At 43.6% G+C, this 26,370-nt stretch overlaps 1 protein-coding gene across 1 annotated transcript; it reads right to left on the reverse strand.

Annotated features, from left to right (window-relative positions):
• Positions 1 to 254: 254 nt before the first annotated feature.
• Positions 255 to 26,090, reverse strand: elnb (elastin b). The gene is made up of 52 exons (XM_027273717.1): positions 26,081 to 26,090; positions 25,784 to 25,935; positions 22,614 to 22,877; positions 22,021 to 22,455; positions 21,884 to 21,904; positions 21,480 to 21,632; positions 19,977 to 20,099; positions 19,530 to 19,610; positions 18,695 to 19,450; positions 18,342 to 18,422; positions 18,162 to 18,209; positions 18,008 to 18,070; positions 17,863 to 17,910; positions 17,691 to 17,753; positions 17,545 to 17,592; positions 17,256 to 17,429; positions 16,788 to 17,081; positions 16,593 to 16,625; positions 15,864 to 16,511; positions 15,728 to 15,757; positions 15,321 to 15,527; positions 15,073 to 15,204; positions 14,929 to 14,961; positions 14,793 to 14,840; positions 14,067 to 14,102; positions 13,589 to 13,954; positions 13,438 to 13,491; positions 13,161 to 13,205; positions 12,791 to 12,883; positions 12,634 to 12,657; positions 10,970 to 10,990; positions 10,748 to 10,804; positions 10,207 to 10,455; positions 9,768 to 10,058; positions 9,622 to 9,654; positions 9,470 to 9,526; positions 9,067 to 9,354; positions 8,915 to 8,971; positions 8,156 to 8,824; positions 8,025 to 8,066; positions 7,415 to 7,789; positions 7,284 to 7,325; positions 6,566 to 7,048; positions 5,700 to 6,161; positions 5,570 to 5,596; positions 5,072 to 5,476; positions 4,503 to 4,553; positions 3,454 to 3,525; positions 3,297 to 3,338; positions 3,060 to 3,083; positions 2,819 to 2,884; positions 255 to 1,842 (listed from the first exon to the last, which is right to left on the reverse strand). Exons 2-52 carry the CDS (start codon positions 25,857 to 25,859, stop codon positions 1,799 to 1,801), a joined length of 8,334 nt encoding a protein of 2,777 aa, XP_027129518.1. The 5' UTR covers positions 25,860 to 25,935; positions 26,081 to 26,090; the 3' UTR covers positions 255 to 1,798.
• Between the last annotated feature and the right edge of the window lie 280 nt (positions 26,091 to 26,370).

Below are 26,370 nucleotides of genomic sequence, written 5' to 3' on the forward strand. Positions count from 1 at the left end.
ATGTATTACAAATACTTGTCAGTATTACTCTCTCAATATGAGTCACCGTAATGGTGATGCTTAGCTTCTGCTTTAACTTTTTTTAGCCAGGCAGTAGTTTGTTGTTTCCTTTTTCTAGCTTCAGCCTAACCTGTGGTTTGAAGAATGCCCCGATAGATTAACACATTAACATGTCTACCTCAAGCTTCCTTCTCTTGCTTTGTGTCAAAAACCCAAGTTCACAATGTATGCACGAGCCACACGATAACCCAAAACAACTGTCATTGGTCATTTATTTGATTCAGAGAGATTTGTCTGAAAGTGTACAAAAGTGCATCATTGTCTCCATAGGCCATTTGAGGAACATAAATGTTAAAACAAGGTTGAGCTACACTAAAGAGACAGTAACGTGTCAGCAGTGTCAGCTCAGATGCAAGATCAGATTCAATAACACTTTTTATCCACATGACATCACAGACTACCTTGTGATTCAGAACACAAGGACAGTGTAGAAAACAAAGCACTTATCTTTAGCATTGTACACAAGTTAAAAAAAACTGTTAAAACTCACACACACAAAATAACTCAAATATTTAATACTGTATTACTGCACTTGAATTTGTAAGATGAGACTGAGGATAAATAGATAAAGCACTTAGCTTTTGCTGCTTTTAGTCAGCATAATTTAAAAAGACTAGCAAACGTGAACAATTATTTCAAACAGTGTTAAAGGAGGTACATCAAAAAAGAAAAACACAGTAATGGATGCTCCTCGGATGTCATTTAAATGCACAGCATGTATTCCCACACATTTAGTTTGAATGCTTTCCTCAACAGCAGATGTAAAAGCCAAATCTGCGCCCACAAATACATCCCTCTAAACATGAACAAAATATGTGTTTACACCAATACCATTTAGTGTTATGTAGCTATGAAACAGTGACTGTATTGTTGTGATTAGAGAATGAATGTCACAAGTGTTAACAGCTGAGGACCTTCATGTGTCCACATTTGTCAACACTGAGGCCTGAGGACAGTAAAATGAATACAGACTGCTCTCAGGGTTCAGATAATGACCATCTCCTTTGGTCCTTCTATTTGCAGTTTCTTGTATTCTTTATCTGTACACATTGCTGGATAGATGCTGGAAGTGTTTGCACTGATGTAAAAGCTAAAAACAGTAAATTAATACAACACACACACACATTACAATCTAAAAATCCAGTCTAACTGGATAAAAAGTGTGTTCTTGGAGACTTATTTAAAAACATTGTGTCAGCATGCAGACAGGTCTGAAGGAGCTGCCCTGAGGGGGTCCTTGGTATCAGTCTTCACCCAGAGGATTCATGGTGATGAATCAAACACAAATGATGTAACAACACTAAACAGAATGTGGATTATAGTACAGCTTGGCCTCACAATTTAAGAATAATCTTGATCTTTTTTATTTCAGTGGTTCTCAGCTTGGTAGTCAGGATCCTGAGAGTGTCACAAGGTGATTCATGAGAGGAAAAAGATGATGTATCCTCATACAGTTACTCTTACTTGTGCTTTTTATTGTAAAACGGTAAATATTTCAATTCTTTGACCATAAAACACGACAAGGTTGCATTTCACCACTCTGCTTGTTTGAAGGAATCATCCCTAACAGGTTGAGAACCATTGCTCTTTTTGAAAGAGACATGAAAATAAAATGAATGTGTAACACGAGGAAAGAGTTGAAGCTTTAGCTTCTATGGCAGGTAAGACATTTACAATCTGGGATCATGCAATAGCACCACTGTTGTTTCAATGAGGTCATTTCCTGTCTGTTGGTCTCTCACTTCCTCCTTCGGCCACAGTATTTACCCTGACAGCCAGCGCCTGAATACAGAACAGAGAAAATGATTCCTATTAACATTAAACAAAAAACACACTGTACATGTTAAGTTAGTTGAATTGAATATTTTGTTCAAAGATGTAATGTAAAGTTAATAAACAGGTGGTAAACTTAAGGAATCAAGTTCAGTCAACAAGTTTCCCACTTCACACTAACACGCATCATAATCATGTTCCCAGTGACATTACCTCAGTCGGTGTTCCATTTACCACAAAACCACAAAGTTGTCTTATTCGTGGCTGCAAGACCGTTTGAAACATTCCAATTCTGAACCAAAATGAATGCAGAGGAAATTGAAAAATTATGAAATGTTTCCATCAAATAAGGAACAAGTCACAACCTAGGAAGTGTGCTAATATATAACTATTAATAACTATTATATATATATATTATTTATATTATTTATCTGTATATTTGCAATTTATTCTTCAGTAAAGTTGAAAATAAACTTTAAAAAGCAAGGCTGCAGGGGTGGTGTTTAGCTCAGTTGGTAGAGCAGCCGTCCCATGTACGAAGGCTCAGTCCTTGCTGCAGCGGCCCAGGGTTCAAATCCAACCTGCGGCCCTTTGCTACATGTCATGTCATTCCTGTCACTCTTCAGCTGTCTCTGTACAATAAAATCTTGAAAAGTAAAAAAAAAACTACAACTAACTGAATAATTCTCCCCTCACCGGCCTGCAGGAGAAAAAACAGTGGTGGAGAAAAACACAAAAGGCTTGTCTACAGCCAGTGATTAATCTGGGCTATTGTAGGAATGTGGTGGACTGCATATAAGAGGGCCCACTCTCTCTGTAGATATAAAAAACTCATTCTAAGGAAACAAAAATGATTCTTATTTTCAGGTGATTATACACATAACACTTGGACCTTGAAGTTGGAAGAGCTCATTGAATTGAGCAGTATACACTGCTGTACAGTGTAAAGATGCAGCTTACTGTGAAGCAATAATGTGATTTTTACCTCTGTAGCCTCCAGCTCCCAGTAAGGCCTGCATGGCTGCATATTTGGCCGCCTTCTGTGCTTTGGCTAAAGAACATTAAAGTAAAAATGAAAGATATTCATCAGATATATATAGTACCAGTTATTATAAATACAAAACAAATTTTAATGTCATCATCCTATGTGTCTGTGTCTGTATGCAATTTGTTAAGAGAATGAAGCATGCTTATCCCAAAAGGACACAGAAAGGGAGTTTTCTTACATTTTTGTCCAGCTCCCGCATATCCTAGAGAACAATACAGGAAACAGGAAAGACACAGTCATAATAAATCATAGCTAATCCTTACAATAGCCTGATTTGCCCAGTTTGTTATCTCAGCACACGTGAATGAAAATAGGCAGGAAAACTTTTCAATTTAATGAATATATTGTTTATCATTTTAAATCTACAAAGAGTATGCTGAGTGTCAAGGGTTGTTTAAGTATGACGTTTTCTTACCTGTGTGGCCTCCACCAGCACCATAGCCAGGGCCAACACCCCCTGGTGGAACAGTGAACACATTACAGCCTGCATCACTTTCACAAGATTAGATTTTGGTCTTACCATCCGACAGACGAAGTTTTTTTCTCTAATGATATTGTTCTTTTTCTTTTACCTGGTAAGCCACCAGCTCCAGCTCCACCTCCTACTCCCTGGCCTGTTCCTGCTGTTCCTCCTGCTACACCACCTGGACAGGCAAATGTGTAAAGCAGAGAAATCACAGGTTGTGCTTAGTCAGGCAAGGTACTGGTTGAAGATGTAGTCACATCTCCCTTTACTGAACCCTCTACTCAAACCTTCTCTGTCTGTCTGTCTGACTGTCTGTCTGTCTGTCTGTCTCTCTCTCTCTCTCTCTGTCTCTCTCTCTGTCTCTCCCACTCTCTCCCTCTACCACCATCAGTAAACTTACATGTCTCATTAATGCATGTTACTAACTAAACTTCTTCCCCAGAGTTTCTGTGCTCTGTCGTCCAGCAGGTTCTCATGGATCGTGGCTGCTGCTGTGGTCCTGCATGACGTCCACTACATATGTTACTACTGTCATTATTGTTACCATATCTCTATTACAGTTTATAGTTAGTTAATGATTTGCTGCTGCTGTGTATCTGTGTCTCTCTATCTCTATCACAGGTTCCACTGCTACTATGGTCATTTTATCATTCATTGTAATTCATTGTCATTTTATCATTCATTGTAATTCATTGTCATTTTATCATTCATTGTAATTCATTGTCATTTTATCATTCATTGTAATTCATTGTCATTTTATCAGTCATTGTAATTGTACAATATGTTTGTGTTGATTTGTTCTGTACACGTGACATCCATTGCACGTCTGTCCGTCCTAGGAGAGGGATCCCTCCTCTGTGGCTCTTCCTGAGGTTTCTTCCACCTTTTTTCCCTGTTAAAGGTTTTTTGTGGGCAAGTTTTTCCTCACTCAAACCGAGGGTCTAAGGACAGAGGGTGTCACTTCCTGTACAGATTGTAAAGCCCTCAGAGGCAAATGTACTTTGTGACTTTGGATTATACAACTAAAATCTGATTTGATTTGATTTGATTTGATTGTTAGTTTAGAGTTTTCATGTTCTACAGACTTCACACTGTTTACAAAGACAATGCCTAAATTCACTCATTTTTGATTTCCATTCCAAACAAGAAACTCACCTGGGCCTCCACTGATACCTCCTGTTCCTGCACCGGGAAGCACTCCACCACCTGATGAACACAGATCAGGTTGACTTAAATTAGATAGACTATACATGAAATGGAAGTATCAGTAAGGGAATTACATTATAGCACAAAGTAAATGTATTGTCTGCTTTACAGTCCAGGGCTTCAGGTTCATCATGCCATGTAATATGAAAATGTCACAACTGTTTTATTTTGTTGCTAATGAGTACTGAATGCCAACATCAACCTTTGCTATTGAAGTCCGTGTCAACTTCCTGTTATAGATAAGCATAAATGCTAGTCTAAGATCTTTATTATTGTATTACTAATATGGAGGCAATTCCGTTTATAACATGAGACATTTGCACATTGTCCTGCATATCAGTAAGATTCTTATTTACAGTGAGAATCTTCAGACTTTTAGGTTTGTCTCAAGTAAATTTGACTTGGTGGCAACATTTGCTTGAAAATATCACTGTATGACCAACATCCAGTGACAATATAGACATGTATCAGTAATTATCAGTAATGAAATATGTATATGCATCAGTAGAAAATTTCACCTGGTCTATAGCCAGTTCCACCCAATGACGAGCCGTAAGGTTTTCTTTTCCCAAGTGCTTTTCCTCCAGGTCCATATCCAGTACCAGCACCACCTGGTCCAAAGCCACCTGGTCCTGTGCCAGCACCACCTGGTCCGAAGCCTCCTGGTCCTGTACCGGCACCACCTGGTCCAAAGCCTCCTGGTCCTGTGCCGGCACCACCTGTGCCGAAGCCTCCTGGTCCTGTACCGGCACCACCTGGTCCAAAGCCTCCAGGTCCTGTTCCGGCACCACCTGGTCCGAAGCCTCCTGGTCCTGTACCGGCACCACCTGGTCCGAAGCCACCTGGTCCTGTACTAGCACCACCTGGTCTGAAGCCTCCTGGTCCTGGGCCATAGCCGCCAGGTCCAACTCCTGTGCCTCCTGCTGGGAAACAGATATCTAAATATGTAAGTTCAACTATATACTGCATAAATGTATAAAAATATATATAATCTAGAATCCTAACCTAAACCTTACCTGATCCATACCCAGTTCCTCCATAACCTGGAAAAATATGAGAAAAAGTAGCTCAAACAATGTTCTACTAACAATCAAAGCTGTACAATAAATATTTGTATATCATCTGCCTAACTAAAGAACAAAGTACCAGATTTAGATGGTTTTCTTTTTCCTAGTCCTTGCCCCCCTGGTCCAAAGCCCCCTGGTCCTGTGCCAGTACCACCTGGTCTGAAGGCTCCTGTTCCTGTGCCAGTACCACCTGGTCCAAAGCCACCTGGCCCAATGCCTCCTGTTCCTGTGCCAGCACCACCTGGTCCGAAGCCACCAGGTCCTGTACCAGCACCACCTGGTCTGAAGCCAACTGGTCCTGTTCCAGCACCACCTGGTCCGAAACCACCTGTTCCTGTGCCAACACTACCTGGTCCGAAGCCACCTGGCCCAACGCCTCCTGTTCCTGTGCCAGCACCACCTGGTCCGAAGCCACCTGGTCCTGTACCAGCACCACCTGGTCCGAAACCCCCTGTTCCTGTGCCAACACCACCAGGTCCAATGCCACCAGGCCCATATCTGCCAGGTCCAGTACCTGTTCCACCAGGTCCAATACCTGCACCTAGAAAACAGGCATAGCTTTTAACTAACTAGTTATTACTAGTAACCTAGTTTACACTTGCATATTTAGCTGTGATATGTTGTCACATGTTTCTACCTAAGACACAAGTACTGTATAGCCGTATTTGTTGTTTATTCCCTTATTGCATTTTAAATAACAGAACTGCTCCAAAGCACCAGCATCAAAGACTTGTTGATACATTATGTTTATCTCTGCAGTAATAATCGTATTTATTCATGTACAAAGACAATGAGAAAAACACTAAACAATCTGTAGATTTAGGTGTTAAAATGAATGAAGAGGTTTATCACCTTGCCCATAGCCTGTCAGAATGAGTGATGAGTCTGAATATATCTTAAATACAATATCATAAAATATAATCATGGTAATCATGACCATTATACCTGATTTTGGTGGCTTTCTTGCGCCCAGTCCTTGACCTCCAGGAGTATACACACCAGCCCCTGCTCCACCAGGTCCATAGCCGCCTGGTCCTGTGCCAGTACCACCTGGTCCGAAGCCACCTGGTCCTGTGCCAGTACCACCTGGTCCGAAGCCACCTGGTCCTGTACCAGCACCACCTGGTCCGAAGCCACCTGGTCTGAAGCCAGCACCACCTGGTCCGACACCTCCTGGTCCTGTTCCAGGACCACCTGGTCCGAAGCCACCTGGTCCTGTGCCAGCACCACCTGGTCCAAAGCCACCTGGACCTGTTCCAGCACCACCTGGTCCTGTTCCAGCACCACCTGGTCCGAAGCCACCTGGTCCTGTTCCAGCACCACCCGGTCCGAAGCCACCTGGTCCTGTGCCAGCACCACCAGGACCAACGCCACCAGGCCCATATCTGCCAGGTCCAGTACCTGTTCCACCAGGTCCAACACCTGCACCTAGAAACCAGGCATAGGTTTTTTTTAGGGCACAAGTACTGTTTAGCATTTTTTGTCCTTCATTCATTTCAAATAACAAAACTGCTCCAAAGCACCAGCATCAAAGACTTGTTGATATGACCTGTTTACATCTGTAGTTATGTAGATATGGTATTTATTCATGTACAAAGACAAAGAGAAAAACACTTATCAATCTGTAGATTTAGGTGTTAAAGTGAATAAAATAGTTTATCACCTTGTCCATAGCCAGCTCCACCTAGCGAAGATGATCCATAGCCTGTCAGAAGGAGTGATGAGTCTGAATTTATCTTAAATACATTACTAAACATTCATAAAAGATCATCATGGTAATCATGACCATTATACCTGATTTTGGTGGCTTTCTTGCCCCCAGTCCTTGACCTCCAGGAGTATACACACCAGCCCCTGCTCCACCAGGTCCATAGCCGCCTGGTCCTGTACCAACACCACCTGGTCCTGTGCCAGCACCACCTGGTCCAAAGCCACCTGGTCCTGTGCCAGCACCACCTGGTCCGAAGCCACCTGGTCTGAAGCCAGCACTACCTGGTCCGACACCTCCTGGTCCTGTTCCAGCACCACCTGGTCCGAAGCCACCTGGTCCTGTTCCAGCACCACCCGGTCCGAAGCTACCTGGTCCTGTGCCAGCACCACCAGGACCAACGCCACCAGGCCCGTATCTGCCAGGTCCAGTACCTGTTCCACCAGGTCCAACACCTGCACCTAGAAACCAGGCATAGGTTTTTTTTAGGGCACAAGTACTGTTTAGCATTTTTTGTCCTTCATTCATTTCAAATAACAAAACTGCTCCAAAGCACCAGCATCAAAGACTTGTTGATATGACCTGTTTACATCTGTAGTGATGTAGATATGGTATTTATTCATGTACAAAGACAAAGAGAAAAACACTTATCAATCTGTAGATTTAGGTGTTAAAGTGAATAAAAAAGTTTATCACCTTGTCCATAGCCAGCTCCACCTAGCGAAGATGATCCATAGCCTGTCAGAAGGAGTGATGAGTCTGAATTTATCTTAAATACATTACTAAACATTCATAAAAGATCATCATGGTAATCATGACCATTATACCTGATTTTGGTGGCTTTCTTGCCCCCAGTCCTTGACCTCCAGGAGTATACACACCAGCCCCTGCTCCACCAGGTCCATAGCCGCCTGGTCCTGTGCCAGCACCACCTGGTCCAAACCCACCTGGTCCTGTGCCAACACCACCTGGTCCAAACCCACCTGGTCCAAAGCCACCTGGTCCTGTGCCAACACCACCTGGTCCAAACCCACCTGGTCCTGTGCCAGCACCACTTGGTCCGACACCTCCTGGTCCTGTGCCTGCACCACCTGGTCCGAAGCCGCCTGGTCCTGTGCCAACACCACCTGGTCCTGTGCCAGCACCACTTGGACCGACACCTCCTGGTCCTATGCCTGCACCTCCTGGTCCGAAGCCGCCTGGTCCTGTGCCAACACCACCTGGTCCGAACCCACCTGGTCCTGTGCCAGCACCACTTGGTCCGCCACCTCCTGGTCCTGTACCAGCACCACCTGGTCTGATGCCTCCTGTTCCCGTGCCAGCACCACCTGGTCCAAAACCACCTGGCCTGGTTCCGACACCACCCAGTCCTGTACCATATCCACCTGGTCCAGTGCCACCAGGTCCAAATCCTCCTGGACCAGAACCAACTCCACCTGGTCCTGTCCCAAAGCCACCAGGCCCGACCCCAGTACCACCAGCTCTTGCTCCATAACCTAAAACCAAATATTGATTCAGCTTCAGTTCTCTGCATAAAGGCTTGTATCTCTGTGTTTGCTCTGTTCATCTGTCAAAATGTATCATACTTTTTGGTGGTTTGCCGGTGCCAGTACCCAGTCCTGGGCCTATGCCATACCTTGAACCTGCATAACAGAGCATAGAAATTCTATGAAATGGGCTGTGTTCTTTTTCCATCAACATTATTAAATTCAGTTTATTTTTATAGAGCTCAACCTACCACCAGGACCTACACCACCACTATATCCCCCAAATCCACCACCAACTCCACCGGGACCTGCTCCTAAACCTCCAGTTCCAACCTGTCCTACTCCAGGGGTCCCAGCACCCCCAGGACCAGCACCAGTGCCTCCGCTTCCAGTCTGGCCTCCGTAACTTCCAGGCCCAGTACCATATCCACCAGGCCCAGCACCAAAGCCACCTGGACCAGTACCGTAGTCGCCGGGACCAGCTCCATAACTGCCAGGTCCAACCCCACCCCGGCCTCCTGCTCCAAGAGTGCCATATGCTGAAAGAAAGATGAGAACATTAAATGTGTTTCATTGCTGAATTAATCATTGCAAGTCAACACAAGTCATTCTTAAAGAGATGAGAATATAATTATCATCTCTCAATCATAGAACCTTTGCCTGATTTTCCTGCTCCCTGTCCTACTCCAGCTCCAGTTGGGTAACGTATGCCTGACAGGGGAAAGAGAGCAAATACATATACTGTTTAGGTATGCTTCAATCATCTGTCATCAAGTTGACGGTAAGAATAGTGTTAGTTGGCATACCTCCACCTGGTAAAATTCCACCAGCACCATAGCCTATGATAGATAAAATGTATAAATAGGTATCCTTGTAATAATAGCATGTAGGTTTGAGATGAATACACAACAATAGCAACAATATTTCAGGACCAAACATAATAGCAGCTCACTTTTTCCAGGTTTAACTCCACCAGGACCTCCTCCAACTCCTCCTGAACCTCCTCCAACTCTTCCTGGACCTGCTCCGACTCCACCGGGACCTCCTCCAACTCCTCCTGGACCTGGTCCGACTCCTCCAGGACCTCCTCCAACTCCTCCAGGACCTGCTCCGACTCCTCCAGGACCTCCTCCAATTCCTCCAGGACCTGTTCCAACTGCCCCTGTGCCTGCACCTGCCACCTGACCTACTCCTCCAGGCCCACCGCTTACGCCTCCTGCTACAGTCCCATCAGGTCCGTAGGCTGCATTTAAAAAATTAACAGATATAATAAATGTTCTTCAGTACATGTTTTTGTTACATATATGTTTGTCATGTTTGTTAGATTTTATACAGTGGTGGATATTAAATGGTGATAAAATGGAGTGTATATTCAGATGCAAAAATGGGACCTTTGGGTGGTTTTGGTGTTCCTCCTAATCCTCCAGCTGCACCTCCTGGTCCAACTCCAGTTCCACTAGCAGGACTGTCTCCTCTTCCCACCTCTGTTACGCCACCTAAAACACCTCCTGCTGCTCCTGCAGTGGTAGGAAGCCCTCCTACTCCTCCTGGTCCTCCACCTGTGACTCCTGTACTACGTCTCTCTCCATCAGGACCTCCCTCTCCATCTCCTTCACCTGGCGTGTCACCTCTGGGGACACCTGCAGACAGAGCACAGAAGGACAACAGACCAGTATTTCAGCATAGAATTAAAACTGGAACCAAGAACAAAGTCAAGAACCACCAAAACTGTTACATGTAAACCACCAGTACAGAAAAAAATCATTTGGATCTCTATATCTATAGATCAGTGGTTTTGAAAAAGTGTACTACTTCCCTAGCTGTCTCTTTAGATAAGAGATGTCTTTTGAGATGTCGCATTACCCAGCAGTGTACTAGTCTTCCTGGAGTCCACACAACAATCATAAGTAAATTGGATTTTATTTTATACACCTGGGGGTTTGAGAGGCTTGGCTCCAGGCAGTGTTCCAGCTGAGCTTCCACCAGAACCTGTATATTATACAGTGAAGTTCAGAAAAGTCAGGGAATACAGACCAACACCTGTTTAAATTATGCACATGCAATTCAAAATCCATAGTCATTTACTGTATACTAAGCTCTATTAACCTGTCACAAGTAACATCTCAGTGCTCAGTATGTTTTCTGTCAACCTACCAGGTGCAGCTCCTGTGGAACCTGTTGGATATGAGAACAAAATTGTCCATGTTGTTAATTCCCAATACACAGGAAACAAGTAAGTATTTTGATCCGTTGTAGATGGACCAATTAGAAATATGGTTCAGTAATATCATCAGAATTGTGTACTTAAATATATATATCCTCATCAGGATATCAAGAACACTATGTAAACCCCTTCAAGTTTTGGCAAAATCACAAGGGTCACACAAGTTGAAGCTTTAAAATCCATGTAAGTGAAGAACAAATGTGTTCTGAGTTTGTCAGACCAAAGAAGAAAGTGTTATTAACTACTCAGCCAAATTTGAATAATAAAAAATATAGACAAGTTTATTAAATTAGGTGTTAAAATTGGGTAAAAATTAATTCTTAGCTCCAGGACTGTGGGGGCGTGTCCTCTGAATGTGCTGAAGACACACCCACTCGTCGGAGCATTCAGGCAGCCATTTTGAAGTGACTGAAACGTGTCAGATGAGTTCAGAAAATGACATGACTAACTTTGAAACACTGAGTGAGATGAATTCATCTCTATCTCTCTGCTCGGGGTGCAGGGGAATGCTCAGGGTGGCCTCAACGTGTCATCGAGCCACCCTTTAAGGACCGCCCACAAAATCCTGGACTGAAAACTGGTGAAAAACTGTTTCAACCTCTAAGTCCACATTTCACTAATATATCGTTCAAAGTCATTCACATGTTTTTTTTTTTTTTACAATATATTTAATGTATTTTGAAAGAAATCTCAGAATTACCTTTACACAGACTTTAGGGGCCTGTAACCATAATGGTAACATTAATGGTGTGATCAGAGCAAGTTTTCCATTGGTTGTTAAAAAATGTTAAATAACATCAATGTAAAAGTTACATTTTAACTAAGGAACTAATTTTTTGCCTTTTAAAGTGATCATCTAAATTCTGCATATTATTTAAATGCATGACATATACTGCAAGAAGTCGGCAACTTATTCAAAGTGAGATATATAAATAAAACTATTGACTACATTTCAGAGATATTCAAGTCTGTGATGTACTAAATATAGTAAAAACTGGATGATCTTCCATCCGTCCATTATCTTTAACCACTTATCCTCATAAGGGTCACGGTGGGGCTGGAGGTGGGGTACACCCTGGCTGTGGGGTACATCCTGGACAAGTCACCAGCTCATCACAGTACACATAGAGACAAACAACTATTCACACCTACAGACAATTTAGAGTCACTAATTAACCTGTTATGGTTCATGTCTTTGGACTGTGGGAGGAAGCCAGTGTACCCGTGTACACAGAAAGGCCCCAGCTGAGGTTCAAACCAGGAACCTTCTGGCTGTGAGGGAACAGTGCTAACCACTTCTGGATGATCTTCTTATACCTCCAAATGCAAGTGTTATGCGTAAAACATGTGTTACAAATGGCCACATGATGGCGCTGTCATACCATTCCTTTGTTTTCTGCCAAATTTAAGTGAAGTCTGTATAATAGTTTGTGGTACTAACAAGCAAGTAAAGAAAGATACAGAACCAAAACATCCAGTTTGGCCTACATGTTAACAGCGACACAGCCATAGATGCAGTCTCATTGAAATGGATGAACATGCAGCACTGGCTGAGAAACATGCAGAAGCTCTTGTTTTGATCATAAACACTGACCTGAAACGTCTGTCCCATTGAGTCCTGTTTAATAAAGAATTTAAAAGAATTTAAAACCATAAAAGTGGCAGGATGACACTAAAAAGAACTAAATACCTAAACACCTTAGCATGCATTAATATGTCTTTTGTTTTTGTAGCATAAATTACCAAAATACCTGGTTTTGTTCCAATAATGGGTATTCCTGTTCCACCCAGTACATCTCCATCACCTCCTGCGCCCACTGGTCTGCCACCTACACCAGTACCTCCTGTTTTAATATTGATGTGACAACCTTAATAATGCAATATTATATATGTGAGTTTTATATTTCTGAGCTAATAATAATGTAACTTTGGTGTTTTGTTCCTTCATTTTGTCAGATGTTTTACATGTCTATCATCTTCTGTAACTATCAGATTATTTCATCCTTGGACCTGGATTTCAGTGTTTGTGTTTTTTGTGATAATTGTTACTATGCACAAAATCTGTGCAGTTTCAAGGTAAGAAAAGACAGTTTCTCAAGAATCCAGCAAGTTTAAACACACCTTCTCCTCCAGAAATTCCAGAGCCCTCTATCACAATGCCATCACCTGGAATAATAGATAAAAGGACTGAGATTTGAAAATAGTACTGTGTACATACACAAATACCAAATACAGGGGCACAATCATTTTTAGATCATCTATTTTTTTCTTTCGTCTTTCTCTAATTTGGACATCACCTCCACCACTGTCTTTTCCATCCTTGTCAGTATTATGAGTAAGTGTATTGTTGTGGTAATATGTGACAAGAAATGTGTTTTTATGTTGTGCTAACAGATACCTTCTGATGCTGGAGATGGTGTGCTGTCTGTGGCTCCAAGTCCCCCTCCTGAAGCAGTAGACATAAATGATCAAATATAGATTATTCAATAAAAATTGTGAATTTGCTGTAACTAAAAGATGTTTTCTTAATCCTCAAAACAGAAACTTACCGATAGGTCCAGTTGTTGCCCCCGCACCGCTGCCAATGGTGGTGCCATTCACTGAAACACCAGTGCCGGTCCCAGTAGTGCCAGTTCCCGTACCCGTCCTTGAAGTGCCAGTCCCTGTGCCTGCTACTCCGGTGCCAGTCCCTGTGCCCGCTACTCCGGTGCCAGTCTCTGTGCCCGCTACTGCAGTGCCAGTCCCTGTGCCCGCTACTCCGGTGCCAATCCCTGTGCCCGCTAGTCCGGTTCCAGTCCCTGTGCCTGCTACTGCTGTGCCAGTCCCTGTGCCTGCTACTCCGGTGCCAATCCCTGTGCCTGCTACACCGGTGCTAGTCCCTCCTCCTACCCCAGGTACAACTCCATTAGGTTGCCCTACAGTTTATAAAAGAAATTATCTTGTAAATTCAAGAGAGCCACTTATAAACCGTTCTGTTCCTCAGCTCAAACAACTGTAATTTGAACATACTGTTCCACGACACCTTACCATACTTAGCAGCTTTAGATCCAGCTGTACCATAGCCTAAGGGTCAACAAAGAAGGTGTGGCATAAGTATAGACTATTCAGATGAGCACAGTAATTAAACATTAATTCTGATGAGATAAACAAAGGTTGCTGGTAGAGTTACTAACTTTATTAATTAAAGAACAACATCGTAACTACAGCAAAGATGGTGGACTAACAATTATTACATCAGAACATCTTGCTTCAGTCTGTATTCAGCAGGACAGGGATGATAGCATGTCAGAATTTCAGAATAGCAAGCTGTGAACTGATTTCACAAGCAAGTTAATGTGACAGTTTTAGTATTTCATCATACTGCAATAAGATGTTAACTTGAAAACCTCTCCTTCCACTGCACTTTTCTAGTATATTTCTGTGTATGATTAATCGTTTCAGGTACATCGGTTGTGTTGCAAGGAACTTGTTGCTGTAATTCTTACTAACGACCAGTCGAGGTCAATCATACTGAAATGTGATATAGATCTAAACATTGCCAAAACTACACGTTATGACACTGACCTAGACCTCCAGTACCAGTTCAAAACAACAGAGGGAGTATAAGAAACTCAAATGGTAAGTAAAGTCCCTCCTCCTAGGGAAAGTAAATAATTGAAAAAATACCAGCAACCCAAAAATGAATGACAGCTAACAGACATAAAGAGTCATGTATTTTTGCTCTCAGCTTGCAGTGATACATAAACAACTCACCACCACGTCCTGCTCCACCTCCAAGTACTCCACCAGCACCAACTTTACCTACACCAGGAACATTATGTATTTACTTTTACTGGAGTTTGGATAAAACATCCATCATTATGTTTTTAAGAGACAAAAATGCTAATACCGTATTTAGCAGGTTTTGATCCAGTTCCATAGCCTGCAAAAGACAAAAATCATTCACTTTACAGATTCCAGAAAACTTTTTTGAGTTTGCTTGTTTGAGTTTGACTAAATTGATCTTGGACAAATTTAAAATTGCTCTTTGAACCTGTTCCATATCCAGTCCCTGGTCCTGCACCATAGCCTCCACCAGGTCCAAATCCACCAGGTCCATATCCACCAGGTCCATATCCACCAGGCCCATACCCAATTCTTCCTGTTGTGCCGCCACCTGGAAGCCCTAGGGAGAAGCAAATGGGTGAGGAGAGAAAAAAGAGAGGGGGGATGACATGCAGCAAAGTGCCACATCTGTAAGGACTCAGTCAGTGTCTATAAGAGAGAAATTCTGTGTAATACCTCCTGCACTGCCTGGTCCAAAGCCACCCGGCCCACCTCCTGTTCCAACACCAGAACCAGGTATCGCACCACCAGTCCCCAATCCTGCTCCAGGTCCGCCACCAGTTGTTACTCCCACACCTTGTCCTACTCCGAGCCCAGAGCTAGTCCCTGCTCCCCTACCAAGTCCTCCTGCACCCAGAGCACCTCCAGCCCCTCCAGGTAGACCTGCAGAGAGCAACATTTGATCAAAATTACATTTTTGCCTATTGATACAAATCACATAAAATCACAGATTTACTGTAAAGACCATATGATGAGAGTTTAGTAGTCTAATTTATTATTTTATTTATTTATTATTTATTATTATTATTATTATTATTATTTATATATTTTTTATTATTATTTTTTAAAAGGTTGTTTCTTACCATATTTGCGAGCTTTGGCACCAGCATAACCTGCATAATGCAGACACATGAAGATCTTTTAGGAGCACTGTATCATACACAATGGTCCATATGAATTCAGGCATGCCTCCATATTTAAACAGACATTTTATCCTACCTCCAGGTCCATAACCGGTACCAGCACCACCGGGCCCGACTCCTCCAGGTCTGTAGCCAGTGCCAGCACCACCGGGGCCGACTCCACCAGGTCCGACTCCACCAGGTCCGTAGCCAGTGCCAGCACCACCGGGCCCGACTCCACCAGGTCCGTAGCCAGTGCCAGCACCACCGGGTCCGACTCCACCAGGTCCGACTCCACCAGGTCCGTAGCCAGTGCCAGCACTACCGGGTCCGACTCCACCAGGTCCGACTCCACCAGGTCCGTAGCCAGTGCCAGCACCACCGGGTCCGACTCCACCAGGCCCGACTCCACCAGGTCCGTAGCCAGTGCCAGCACCACCGGGTCCGACTCCACCAGGTCCGTAGCCAGTACCAGTACCACCAGGACCGACTCCACCTGGTCCGTAGCCGGTACCAGCACCACCAGGACCGACTCCACCAGGTCCGTAGCCAGTGCCAGCACCTCCAGGACCGACTCCACCTGGTCCGTAGCCGGTACCAGCACCACCAGGACCGACTCCACCAGGTCCGTAGCCAGTACCAGCACCACCAGGGCCGACTCCACCTGGTCCATAGCCTGTGCCAGCACCACCAGGTCTGAGTCCAGTATTTGGTCCTGTACCTCCAAGTGCTCCACTTAACATGCCTGTGAAGAGAAGAACAGTCATGTTTAAATATAGTAACAACACTGTTGCATACATATTTTGAGTGGCAAAATAATTCTTACCATATTTACGAGCTTTAGCACTGGCGTCATACCCTGAAATATGATATATAATGTAGTTATACATTTGTATTGTAACAACAGTATGACTGTGTACTGTTTCTTAAGTTATTATGTTATTATGTTAATTATGTATCTTTTAGCTATTATTGTTGCATAATTATGGGCTAACCCATGAATCTGCTGATTTATAATTACCTCCAGGTCCTGTTCCTGTTCCTCCTAATCCAGTGCCAGTTCTACCTGGCCCATAACCCGCTCCTCCAGGGCCAGTGCCAGCACCACCAGGGCCAGTGCCAGCACCACCAGGGCCAGTGCCAGCACCACCGGGACCATAACCAAGACCACCAGGGCCAGTGCCAGCACCACCAGGGCCAGTGCCAGCACCACCTGGACCATAACCAAGACCACCAGGGCCAGTGCCAGCACCACCAGGGCCGTAACCACGACCACCAGGGCCAGTGCCAGCACCACCAGGGCCAGGACCATAACCTGTAGCACAAATAAATATATATTAAATCATATTTAATATGTATTGACTTATTTCATTTTTTAACATATTTGTGGAAAATATGAATGAATTGGTAAATGACACATATAAATTCTTGGATGGGTGAGCCATGGTTTCCCTTACAAGACAAAAAATGTGCTTTAATCCAGTTTTACCTTGTCCAGGTCCACCGCCTGTTCCAGCTCCGCCTCCAAATCCAGGTCCACCACCTGTTCCAGCTCCGCCTCCAAATCCAGGTGTGCCTCCTGCTCCACCTCCAGGGAGGCTTCCTGCACCAACCCCCAAAGCGCCTCCTTGACCAAGTGCACCTCCTCCAGCTCCAGCTCCACCTACTCACACACAGATGAGGTTATAAAAATGTTAGCACAGTTAAAATATAATTATATATAAGATAAAATTATTATGTAACCATCATATGCTGAACACAGGTGGACCTCAACTCACCATATTTAGCTGCAGCTTTGGCTGGATTCTTCTTAGATTTGCCTGCCCCTGTAATTGAAAAAAATATATATATTTCTTAAGATTTCTTCCTTTACATTTTTAACTGATGTGTAACTCTGCATGCAGCTGTACAGTTTTCTGTATACCTGATTTTGGTGATATGAGAGGGTAACCCCGAAAAACACCAGGCAACTGCTGCCCACGGCCATCTAAGGTGAGAAAGAGATTACAAAAATGCTCACATGTAAATATCTGCTTTTAATATAAAACTTAATATATTTGATATAACTTTTAAAATAACACTGTCACTTCACTTACTGCCTGCTCCTCCTGGTCCAGCACCTCCCTGACCGAGTACTCCAGATCCTGCAAGGAATAAGATAATAGTTTTTATTTTTAGGCATGTATGCCAGACCAAGATTTGGTTTTCAACGGATTATTAATGTAGAGTGCATGAACACACCAGTCTGAGGCCCAAGTCCAGATCCTGTGGCCACTCCAGGGAGAACACCACGACCTCCAAAACCTTGCCAGAGAAGATGAGAAGACTGATTCACACAAATGTGCCAACTTCCTCTGTAAACACACTGAATCCCTCATAATAATTTGTACCATACCTTGACCAGGTACAAATCCACCTTGATAGAGTCCAGGCACCCCTATTCCTGTGTAACAGCATATACAAATTTAGAGCTTTGTCATAAAACATTGAAACATTCAATGTTTCTGGATGATATAAACAATGAACTGACTTAATGTCATGTACATTCTTGAGTAACAAAGTGATTGTCCTCTACCTGGGACTTGTTTTGATGCTTTACCACCAGTCTTTCCACCAGATCCTGCCCCAGTAGTACCAGTCTGTGGCAGCAGTGGACCTGAACATAAAGCAGCAAGACAAAATTAAATAAACCAGAATATTTTATTCACCTGGTAACCATATTCTTAATGTAACTAAATGTATGTTAAATTCTTGAAACAGAAACATAATATATCTCATTGTATTTTTAATGTTAAGGTCTTAACAGTTCTATGTCACATTACTTTTATTTTGTGCTTTTATTGTTAAACTGTTCTCAATTGTACAATGCATGTACTGTGTGTATAGAAGGTGCATGCAGTACAAAATAATATAAATCATATTTTATACCTCCTCCTGGCACAACTGCTCCTCCAGGCCCAAATCCTGTTCCACCAGGCCCAACCCCTGCCCCACCAGGCCCAACCCCTGCACCACCAGGCCCAACCCCTGCCCCACCAGGCCCAACCCCTGCACCACCAGGCCCAAATCCCGTTCCACCAGGACCAACCCCTGCACCACCAGGCCCAAATCCCGTTCCACCAGACCCTACCCCTGCACCACCAGGCCCGAATCCCATCCCACCAGGCCCTACCCCTGCACCACCAGGCCCAAATCCGGTTCCACCAGGCCCTACTCCTGCACCACCAGGCCCAAAACCCGTTCCACCAGGCCCTACCCCTGCACCACTAGGCCCCAGTCCAGTTCCACCAGGCCCAACCCCTGCCCCACCAGGCCCAAATCCCGTTCCACCAGGCCCAACCCCTGCCCCACCTGGCCCAAATCCCGTTCCACCAGGCCTAACCCCTGCCCCACCAGGCCCAACCCCTGCACCACCAGGCCCCAGTCCAGTTCCACCAGGTCCAACCCCTGCCCCACCAGGCCCAAATCCCGTTCCACCAGGCCCAACCCCTGCCCCACCTGGCCCAACCCCTGCCCCACCAGGCCCAAACCCTGTTCCACCAGGCCTAACCCCTGCCCCACCAGGCCCCAGTCCAGTTCCACCAGGCCCAACCCCTGTACCACCAGGCCCATATCCTGTTCCACCAGGCCCAAACCCAGCACCACCAGGCCCATAACCAGTCCCTCCAAGTGATGTTCCTGCCCCTAAGGTAAAGAAAATAAATAAAAATTAGTGATATTTTCGGGATTAAAGTTATAATGTTTATTAGTAAAAAGCTAATACCTGTTTTAGAAGGTTTGAGACCCGTTCTACCAACTCCTGGGTATTGACCAGCACCACCTGGTCCATAACCTCCATAGCCACCTGGGCCAGGACAATGATTGTTTACACATATGCACATATATTCTTCAAGGTAAGCAAAAAACATTGACTGTGTTGGGATGGTTTCAGACATAAAAACAGAATGCCTGTCGGGACCGACTTGAGACTCGGGTCGGGGTTAGACAAAAATAGGAAACATGGGCCAGTTATATTTATTCATTAATTGATTATCTGACTGGTATGTCTAAATCAGTAAATAAATTGAATATGCACCACAGAACAACATCTGAAGATGGGCTTTCTTCATTAATGCACTCGTTTTTGAAAGAAGAAATTGGAACAAACCTACGTAATGACATGTATTACTGTCATGTAACAGAACACATGTAGACAAATGTAACCACTGACCTCCAGGTACATAGCCTGTTCCAGTTCCAGTTCCAGTTCCAAGACCACCAGCTCCCTGACCTCTACCAGTCCCGAGGCCTCCTGCTCCAAGTGTTCCTCCACCAAAGCCCCCTGCCCCAAGGCCTAATTGGCAGATAAAAGAGAAACAGAACTTAGTATTTCCTATACTTGCTTGAGTGACTACAGTACTACATCATACATTAATGAATTCAGTGTGTCTCCCTGCGACTCCACCCTTTTGTAATGTTATACATGTATGATTACTATCCAAGAGAAAACTCACAAGGATTAACTTGTTCTCTGGAAAGGTTTTGAATTTTTTGAAGTGTGCATGTTTGGCTTTAGGACTGAATGTCTTACAGGATTTGGCTGTAGATGTGTCAGTAACAATTACAAGGCTGCAGAGAGGGAACTGAAGCATGTGTGGGGAGATGACTGTGAGAAAACCATCAAGACCAATGCCAAGACCAATTCCCCTTTCTTTCTAATAGAAACTTTTGCAAAATCAAACTGATTTCAATGAGCTTACTCCCTGTTAAAGGCAAGCTGGTGAACATGATGTTAAATATTGAAATACATCTAAGTCAGTCTAACTTCTGGCTCCACAAATTTGGTTTAATAAAGACATTTCTTTTTATATTTTATATCCTGATATGCTCTCTTAATTATAAGCAGTTGTATCATGGTGTTAATGTAACACTTTACACTGTTTCGGCTTGAATTGGTTCTGTGGATGTTTGCTTGCAATTACATTGTTTATAAATGCATTCCTCCCGTTACTTGTTCAAGTGAACTGGAATGTTTGCATCTCAAGTCTTCAGAGTGGAGTTGAGCAACACAAACACACTTTTTGAGGATTATTGTGTAGCGTAGATGACAATATGTGTTCGGCTAAGGTGGCCAGACTTCTGGCAAACTGGAAAGTGTGACATACAAGTCTGTTTCCTGTGCTGGCGCTGATCCATTTCCAACCTACCGACATAATGGGTGGAATTCAAAAGGTTCTACAGAACAGGTTTAATCTCTTAAGAATCAACGTGCATGTTTGAGGGATGAAAAACAGAGAGGCCTGAAATTCCAAAGAAAATCAGTCTATCTGACTGACGTGATGACTTCCGTCCTTTATCAGGGATCTGCCATGCCTAATGCATTAGCCTTTATCACTGCATGTGTATGTGTGTCTGTGTGCGTGCATGTGAAAGGGTGAATAGCCCCTCAACAATAGCTTTAAGTTTGAGGTAACGAGGAAATGAAATAATGGTACATGTATGTAATCCTTATCCTGCTGCATTGAATTGACAAGAGGAACAATATTTACAGTTCAGGGGCTCACCGCTGACCCAAGTGTGCAAACTTCCACTTATTGTGAAGTCCACATGATGCAAGTAAACCTAACAGGTAATCTGATTATAGGTAATGAGGTCACAACCAGAGGTTGTTGAGAATCTTTAACGTGGCTATTCTTTTGTGATGTGAGAAGAAAATTAAGTGCTCAGTCCATGCCTGTGCCTTGACCACCTGGACCAGTACGACCTGGTCCAAAACCACTTGGGCCAACTCCTCCAGGCCCAGGTCCATAGCCTCCAGGACTGACACCACCTGGTCCTAAACCACCTGACCAGACTCCAAACCCTCCACGACCACCATAGCCTCGTCCTCAAGACAAATGGGATACCAAGAAAAATCAGATATACTTCATTGTTATTATGAGGTTAGAGCCGTCGCCAGCCGTCGTCACGTTTGTTCCCATAACACATCTTATACTGGACAGTTATCATGCATATAATTTATATGTGAGCTTCACTGTCTTTAAGAAGCTTTTCTGTCGTAATTAAAGACTAACATTTTCTTTTGGGGGATTCTACAAAACACAATCAGAAATCAGTGCAGAAGTCTAAAGGTCTTACCTGTTTTTGGAGGTTTTCCACCTGAAAGAATGAAACAATCAGAACAATGAAACCAGCAGCACTGTGCACAATAGACTGTTCTACAGGTGGTCGAATAAATACATAATCAACATGTCAACCAGTCACATTTGTCTTACCAGTCCCTATGCCAAAAGTGCTAGGCCTGAAACCTCCCGGACCAACTCCTCCCGTGCCGACTCCTCCCGGGCCGACACCTCCTGGACCAACTCCTCCCGCACCGACTCCTCCCGGGCCGACACCTCCTGGACCAATTCCTCCTGGACCAACTCCTCCCGGGCCGACACCTCCTGGACCAATTCCTCCTGGACCAACTCCTCCCGTGCCGACTCCTCCCGGGCCGACACCTCCTGGACCAATTCCTCCTGGACCAATTCCTCCCGTGCCGACACCTCCTGGACCAACTCCCCCTGGGCCGACACCTCCTGGACCAATTCCTCCTGGACCAACTCCTCCTGGGCCGACACCTCCTGGACCAATTCCTCCTGGACCAACTCCTCCTGGTCTAATTCCTCCTGGGCCTCCACCTCCTGGTCCTTGACCACCATAGCCTCCTGTGGAATACAGACATTGTGAGATGCAAACAAACACAGTACACGTGTAGATAAAAACAAAGCAGTGTGTTCTCAGTTAAACATGACAGTCTCAATATTCATACTGAAGTCATAATCAGTGTTGATAATATTTAACAGGCAACACAAATAGCAGGTACCTCCGCCAGCTCCTGGTCCAAAGCCTCCTGGTCCAGCTCCTCCAGGGCCAAATCCTGTTCCAGTCCCACCTGGTCCGAATCCAGTTCCAGCTCCTCCAGGGCCAAATCCTGTTCCGGTTCCACCTGGTCCGAATCCAGTTCCAGCTCCTCCAGGGCCATATCCTGTTCCGGTCCCACCTGGTCCGAATCCAGTTCCACGTCCTGCACCAGCTCCTAAGCCGGCTCCAGCTCCTCCTGCTGCTCCACCAGCAGGTACATAAACACCTGATACACAGAACCAATATGACTTTGAATGGTTTCAACTGCTAACTGAAAATATTATTTATTATTATTTAAAAAGCAAAACATGATTATTACTAACAAAACCATTTGACACTATTCTTTTTTATAATAGCTGACATATTGGATCAGCTGTATACACACACAGTTTAATGATGAGAGGTGTTTTCATTGTTTTGGACTCTTAACAGATGACAGAATTTGTGGAATGTATGAGTCATCACTCAGGGCTGATGAGGCATGAGTTTCTCCTCCTTGCCAGCACTTAATAAAGCCAATTTAATTTAATAACAAGGATTGCATTTAACAAATAGAATCAGATGCCACACAAGCAGAGAGAAAATGTGTGTGTGTGTGTGTCTGTGTGTATTGCATGTTCAGTGTCTGCATAGTGATTACCACCCCTGTGCTCCGAGTCTGACGCTCTGTGTAGCTGATAACAAACACCCCTTCATCCAAAAGGCATGCATCTTTGGTCATAATTCTCACACTTTTCTGCACCTATGTTCTGTTTCACAAATCACAATAGCCAAAAATAGAAACACAGAGAGTGAACAACTATAAAAGGAAAAGTTTTTCAAGATCCCACAGTCCAGATGTGAAAAGAACAGGTCTGTAGGGATTCCTAAAGAATGTGAGTTACTGATCTCACAGTAATGCCATGTACAGCACATTAACAACACGCAGTAAATAACTTCAGTGTTCAGTCATTCAGCTCTGCCTGCTGGATTCTGCTGGACACAAATGACCCCCCACCTGAAAAAAAATTTTGTTTTGGGAGATTTCTATTGAAATTAAACTTTGGACAGGTATAACTTCACACGTTCATCAAACCACATCAAGGTTTGGTGGTGAATTCAGATAAAGATGAATGAACATTAATATCTCATTTATGAATTAGTAGTTGTTAAAAGAATTTTCAAATGACCCTTCAATAAGGAAGAGTTGAATTTATTATTCTTGTACAAGAAGGAGCGTTTAACAATGCAACACACAAAAGGGGTTACAGAGAAAAGGCTCCCCGAAGAGCCTTGAAAATTAGTTCTTATACACTCTAAAATGGGCTGTCCCGGACACCTCCCCATAGATACAGATAGCATCATAATGTCTTTCTCAGTTCTCTTAATCAGTAGTCAGCAAAATATCCCCTTGTTAAAAGGACACAACTCCCTGAACTGTCTCCGACCCTTGTTCTGTTCTGAACTTCCTCAACTTATACATACAGCTGAACTTTATCTCTCCCTGCCAGCCTCAGCAGAAATGCAAATAAAGGGAAGTGTCCACAAGACATGTAAGAAATAGAAACACATACACACATTATATGATTTAAAAACATCTGAACCCCAGTATAATCCTAATTTTTATAACAGTAGTGTTTGTCTCATTTTATTACTCTATCCATGATAGCATACTGCAACACTCTGGTAGTTTGGGTAGTTTGGGCGCCACCAACAGGTGAAAAATGTCCATTCATTTAGTGAAATGTTTTTGTTTTTTTGTTGTCAAGACATTCAGGTTTCCCAGCAGATAAAACTAAATGTCTTAACAACTTTTTCACAGACTATCATGCGTTTTAGTGATTCTCTGGCTTTCCACCCAGCACCACCATCAACGTCTACATTTGTCCATTTCATTGGTTTCTCTGTCTCATAGTATACAGTTCTTTATAATAAGCACTGGCACTCTTTTAATGTTTAATTTAAAATAAATGTAAAATAGGCAAATTAATTTTTATGAAGACTAAACCACAATGTACCATCTCCTATCTAATAAAGGCACTTTGCAGTACTGCTGTCTGCTGCAGTAAAACCAAAACACAGAAGCTCAACAACCAATGACATGTCTCCTTAGTGTGCAGTGATGAGACGAGGAAGAGGATGAGGGAAATCTCCTCGTGTCAGCCAACTCAAAGCTTAAACGGACAAGACAATGTGACAGCATCTTTAGAGGAAGCACATGGTTATAATTAAAGCTTTTAATAAGGTGCAGAACCTTAAAGCTGTTTGTCCAGACTTCATGCCTCAAGATGAAGCGCTGAGATGAAAAATACACCTGGACTTTATGAAGGCACAGAGAAGGAGAATGTTATTATACTGTGGTTTGTCTAAGTCTGTCGTCTTATTTAACATCTTTACATACTGAAGTGTTTTTGAACACCTAGAAATTGAATTGCTCTTCAAGAAGGAAAGAGTGCAGAAAGTTATGGCAACAAGGATTTTGAATCGTTCAGCAAAAATGTCAACAAAGACAAAGTTTTGTTTATTAATAAGAAAAACTCTACTGTGTGGGGAGTGTGCACACTTTAAAACCTTCTGATGCAGGAAAAGTAAAGTGTGTTCAACACAAGCTCAGTCCAATATATTCCTAATATCAGATCCTTAATCTGACAGCAAGACAGCAGATCAGTTTGGCTTTTGGTTCACACATTTCTTTTCACACATTCTTAGTCTTCACCTCAGAACTTCCTCAAAGACTTGGAGACAAGATGAAAACTGCATGACTGCAGGAATGATAGTGATGATGATGTCAGTGACGACCTGTTCAAATGCTGCAAAAAAGAACACTTCTCTTCTAAAATCACTTCTGAGGAGAAGGAAATGAAACTCTTAAAATAACTCTGAACACTAATTGTTTTTGCAAATTTCTTGCAGTGTGCATTTTAGGAAAAATCTTGCAGTAGGTAATCTGTTGCAGCCAATTTAACATCCTAGACCTCATCATCATCATCATAGTTGCATCATAATTGTAGAAAAATGCACAAAAATAACAGTAAAGAAAAGAGGACCTGACTTCATGCATCTCACTCTTGCCAACAAAGCTTAACATGATACCTGATCTGCAGGTGCTGCACTGCTGAGCTCAGCACAGTAAAGGCAGTAAAGGGGACCCACCTCCTTGCAGTGAAGGTTTCCACAGAGCCAAGAGAAGGACTCCATGTAGGTACGTGGCCACCGTCCCTCTCGCCATCTCGCTCCAAAATGTCCCTCTCTTCTCTCGAGCTCCAGGTTTTATCCCCAGCAAGCCTATCAGGACTCAACAAGGCCTTAAGAAAAAAGGAGGGAAAATGAGTGAGAGCAGAAAAAAAGAGGGGGGGACAGGATACAAGACAGGACACTGTGTAATTGGCTAAGAGACACACAGAAACAGATAGACAAGGAAAGAGGGGGAGAGAAAACACACTGGATCACCTCATTAAACCAAATAGGTTGTTCTAACCCCCCAATGACTGTCAGGCTACATTTATTTGGTTCTTTATTGCCAAAAAGAGGGAGTATGAAGGGTGGGTGGGGGACTGAGACTACAGAGAGAGAGAGGGGGGGGGGGGGGGGGGGCTGTAAAGAGCAATGTAAAGAGCAAGAGAGTCTGTGGATTGTAAAAGTTGAGGGTCTCTGCTTTCCACTCTCTTTGCACCTCTAAAAGAAAAAGGGAACTCTGCCAGCAGTTCCTTATGGATTTCAACAGTGTCATGTGAGCGTGG

This window comes from Larimichthys crocea, chromosome XXII (genome assembly GCF_000972845.2).
Source record: "Larimichthys crocea isolate SSNF chromosome XXII, L_crocea_2.0, whole genome shotgun sequence".
NCBI classification, from domain to species: Eukaryota; Metazoa; Chordata; class Actinopteri; family Sciaenidae; genus Larimichthys; species Larimichthys crocea.

Excerpts from the sequence above, each read along its gene's own strand:
- elnb (XM_027273717.1), bottom strand. The coding sequence starts at position 25,859 with ATGGCGAGAGGGACGGTGGCCACGTACCTACATGGAGTCCTTCTCTTG. Across the intron at positions 22,878-25,783 it reads GAAACCTTCACTGCAAGGAG|GTGTTTATGTACCTGCTGGT; the intron begins GTGGGTCCCCTT and ends TCTGTGTATCAG. Across the intron at positions 10,805-10,969 it reads TTCCACAGGAGCTGCACCTG|GTTCTGGTGGAAGCTCAGCT; the intron begins GTAGGTTGACAG and ends TATAATATACAG.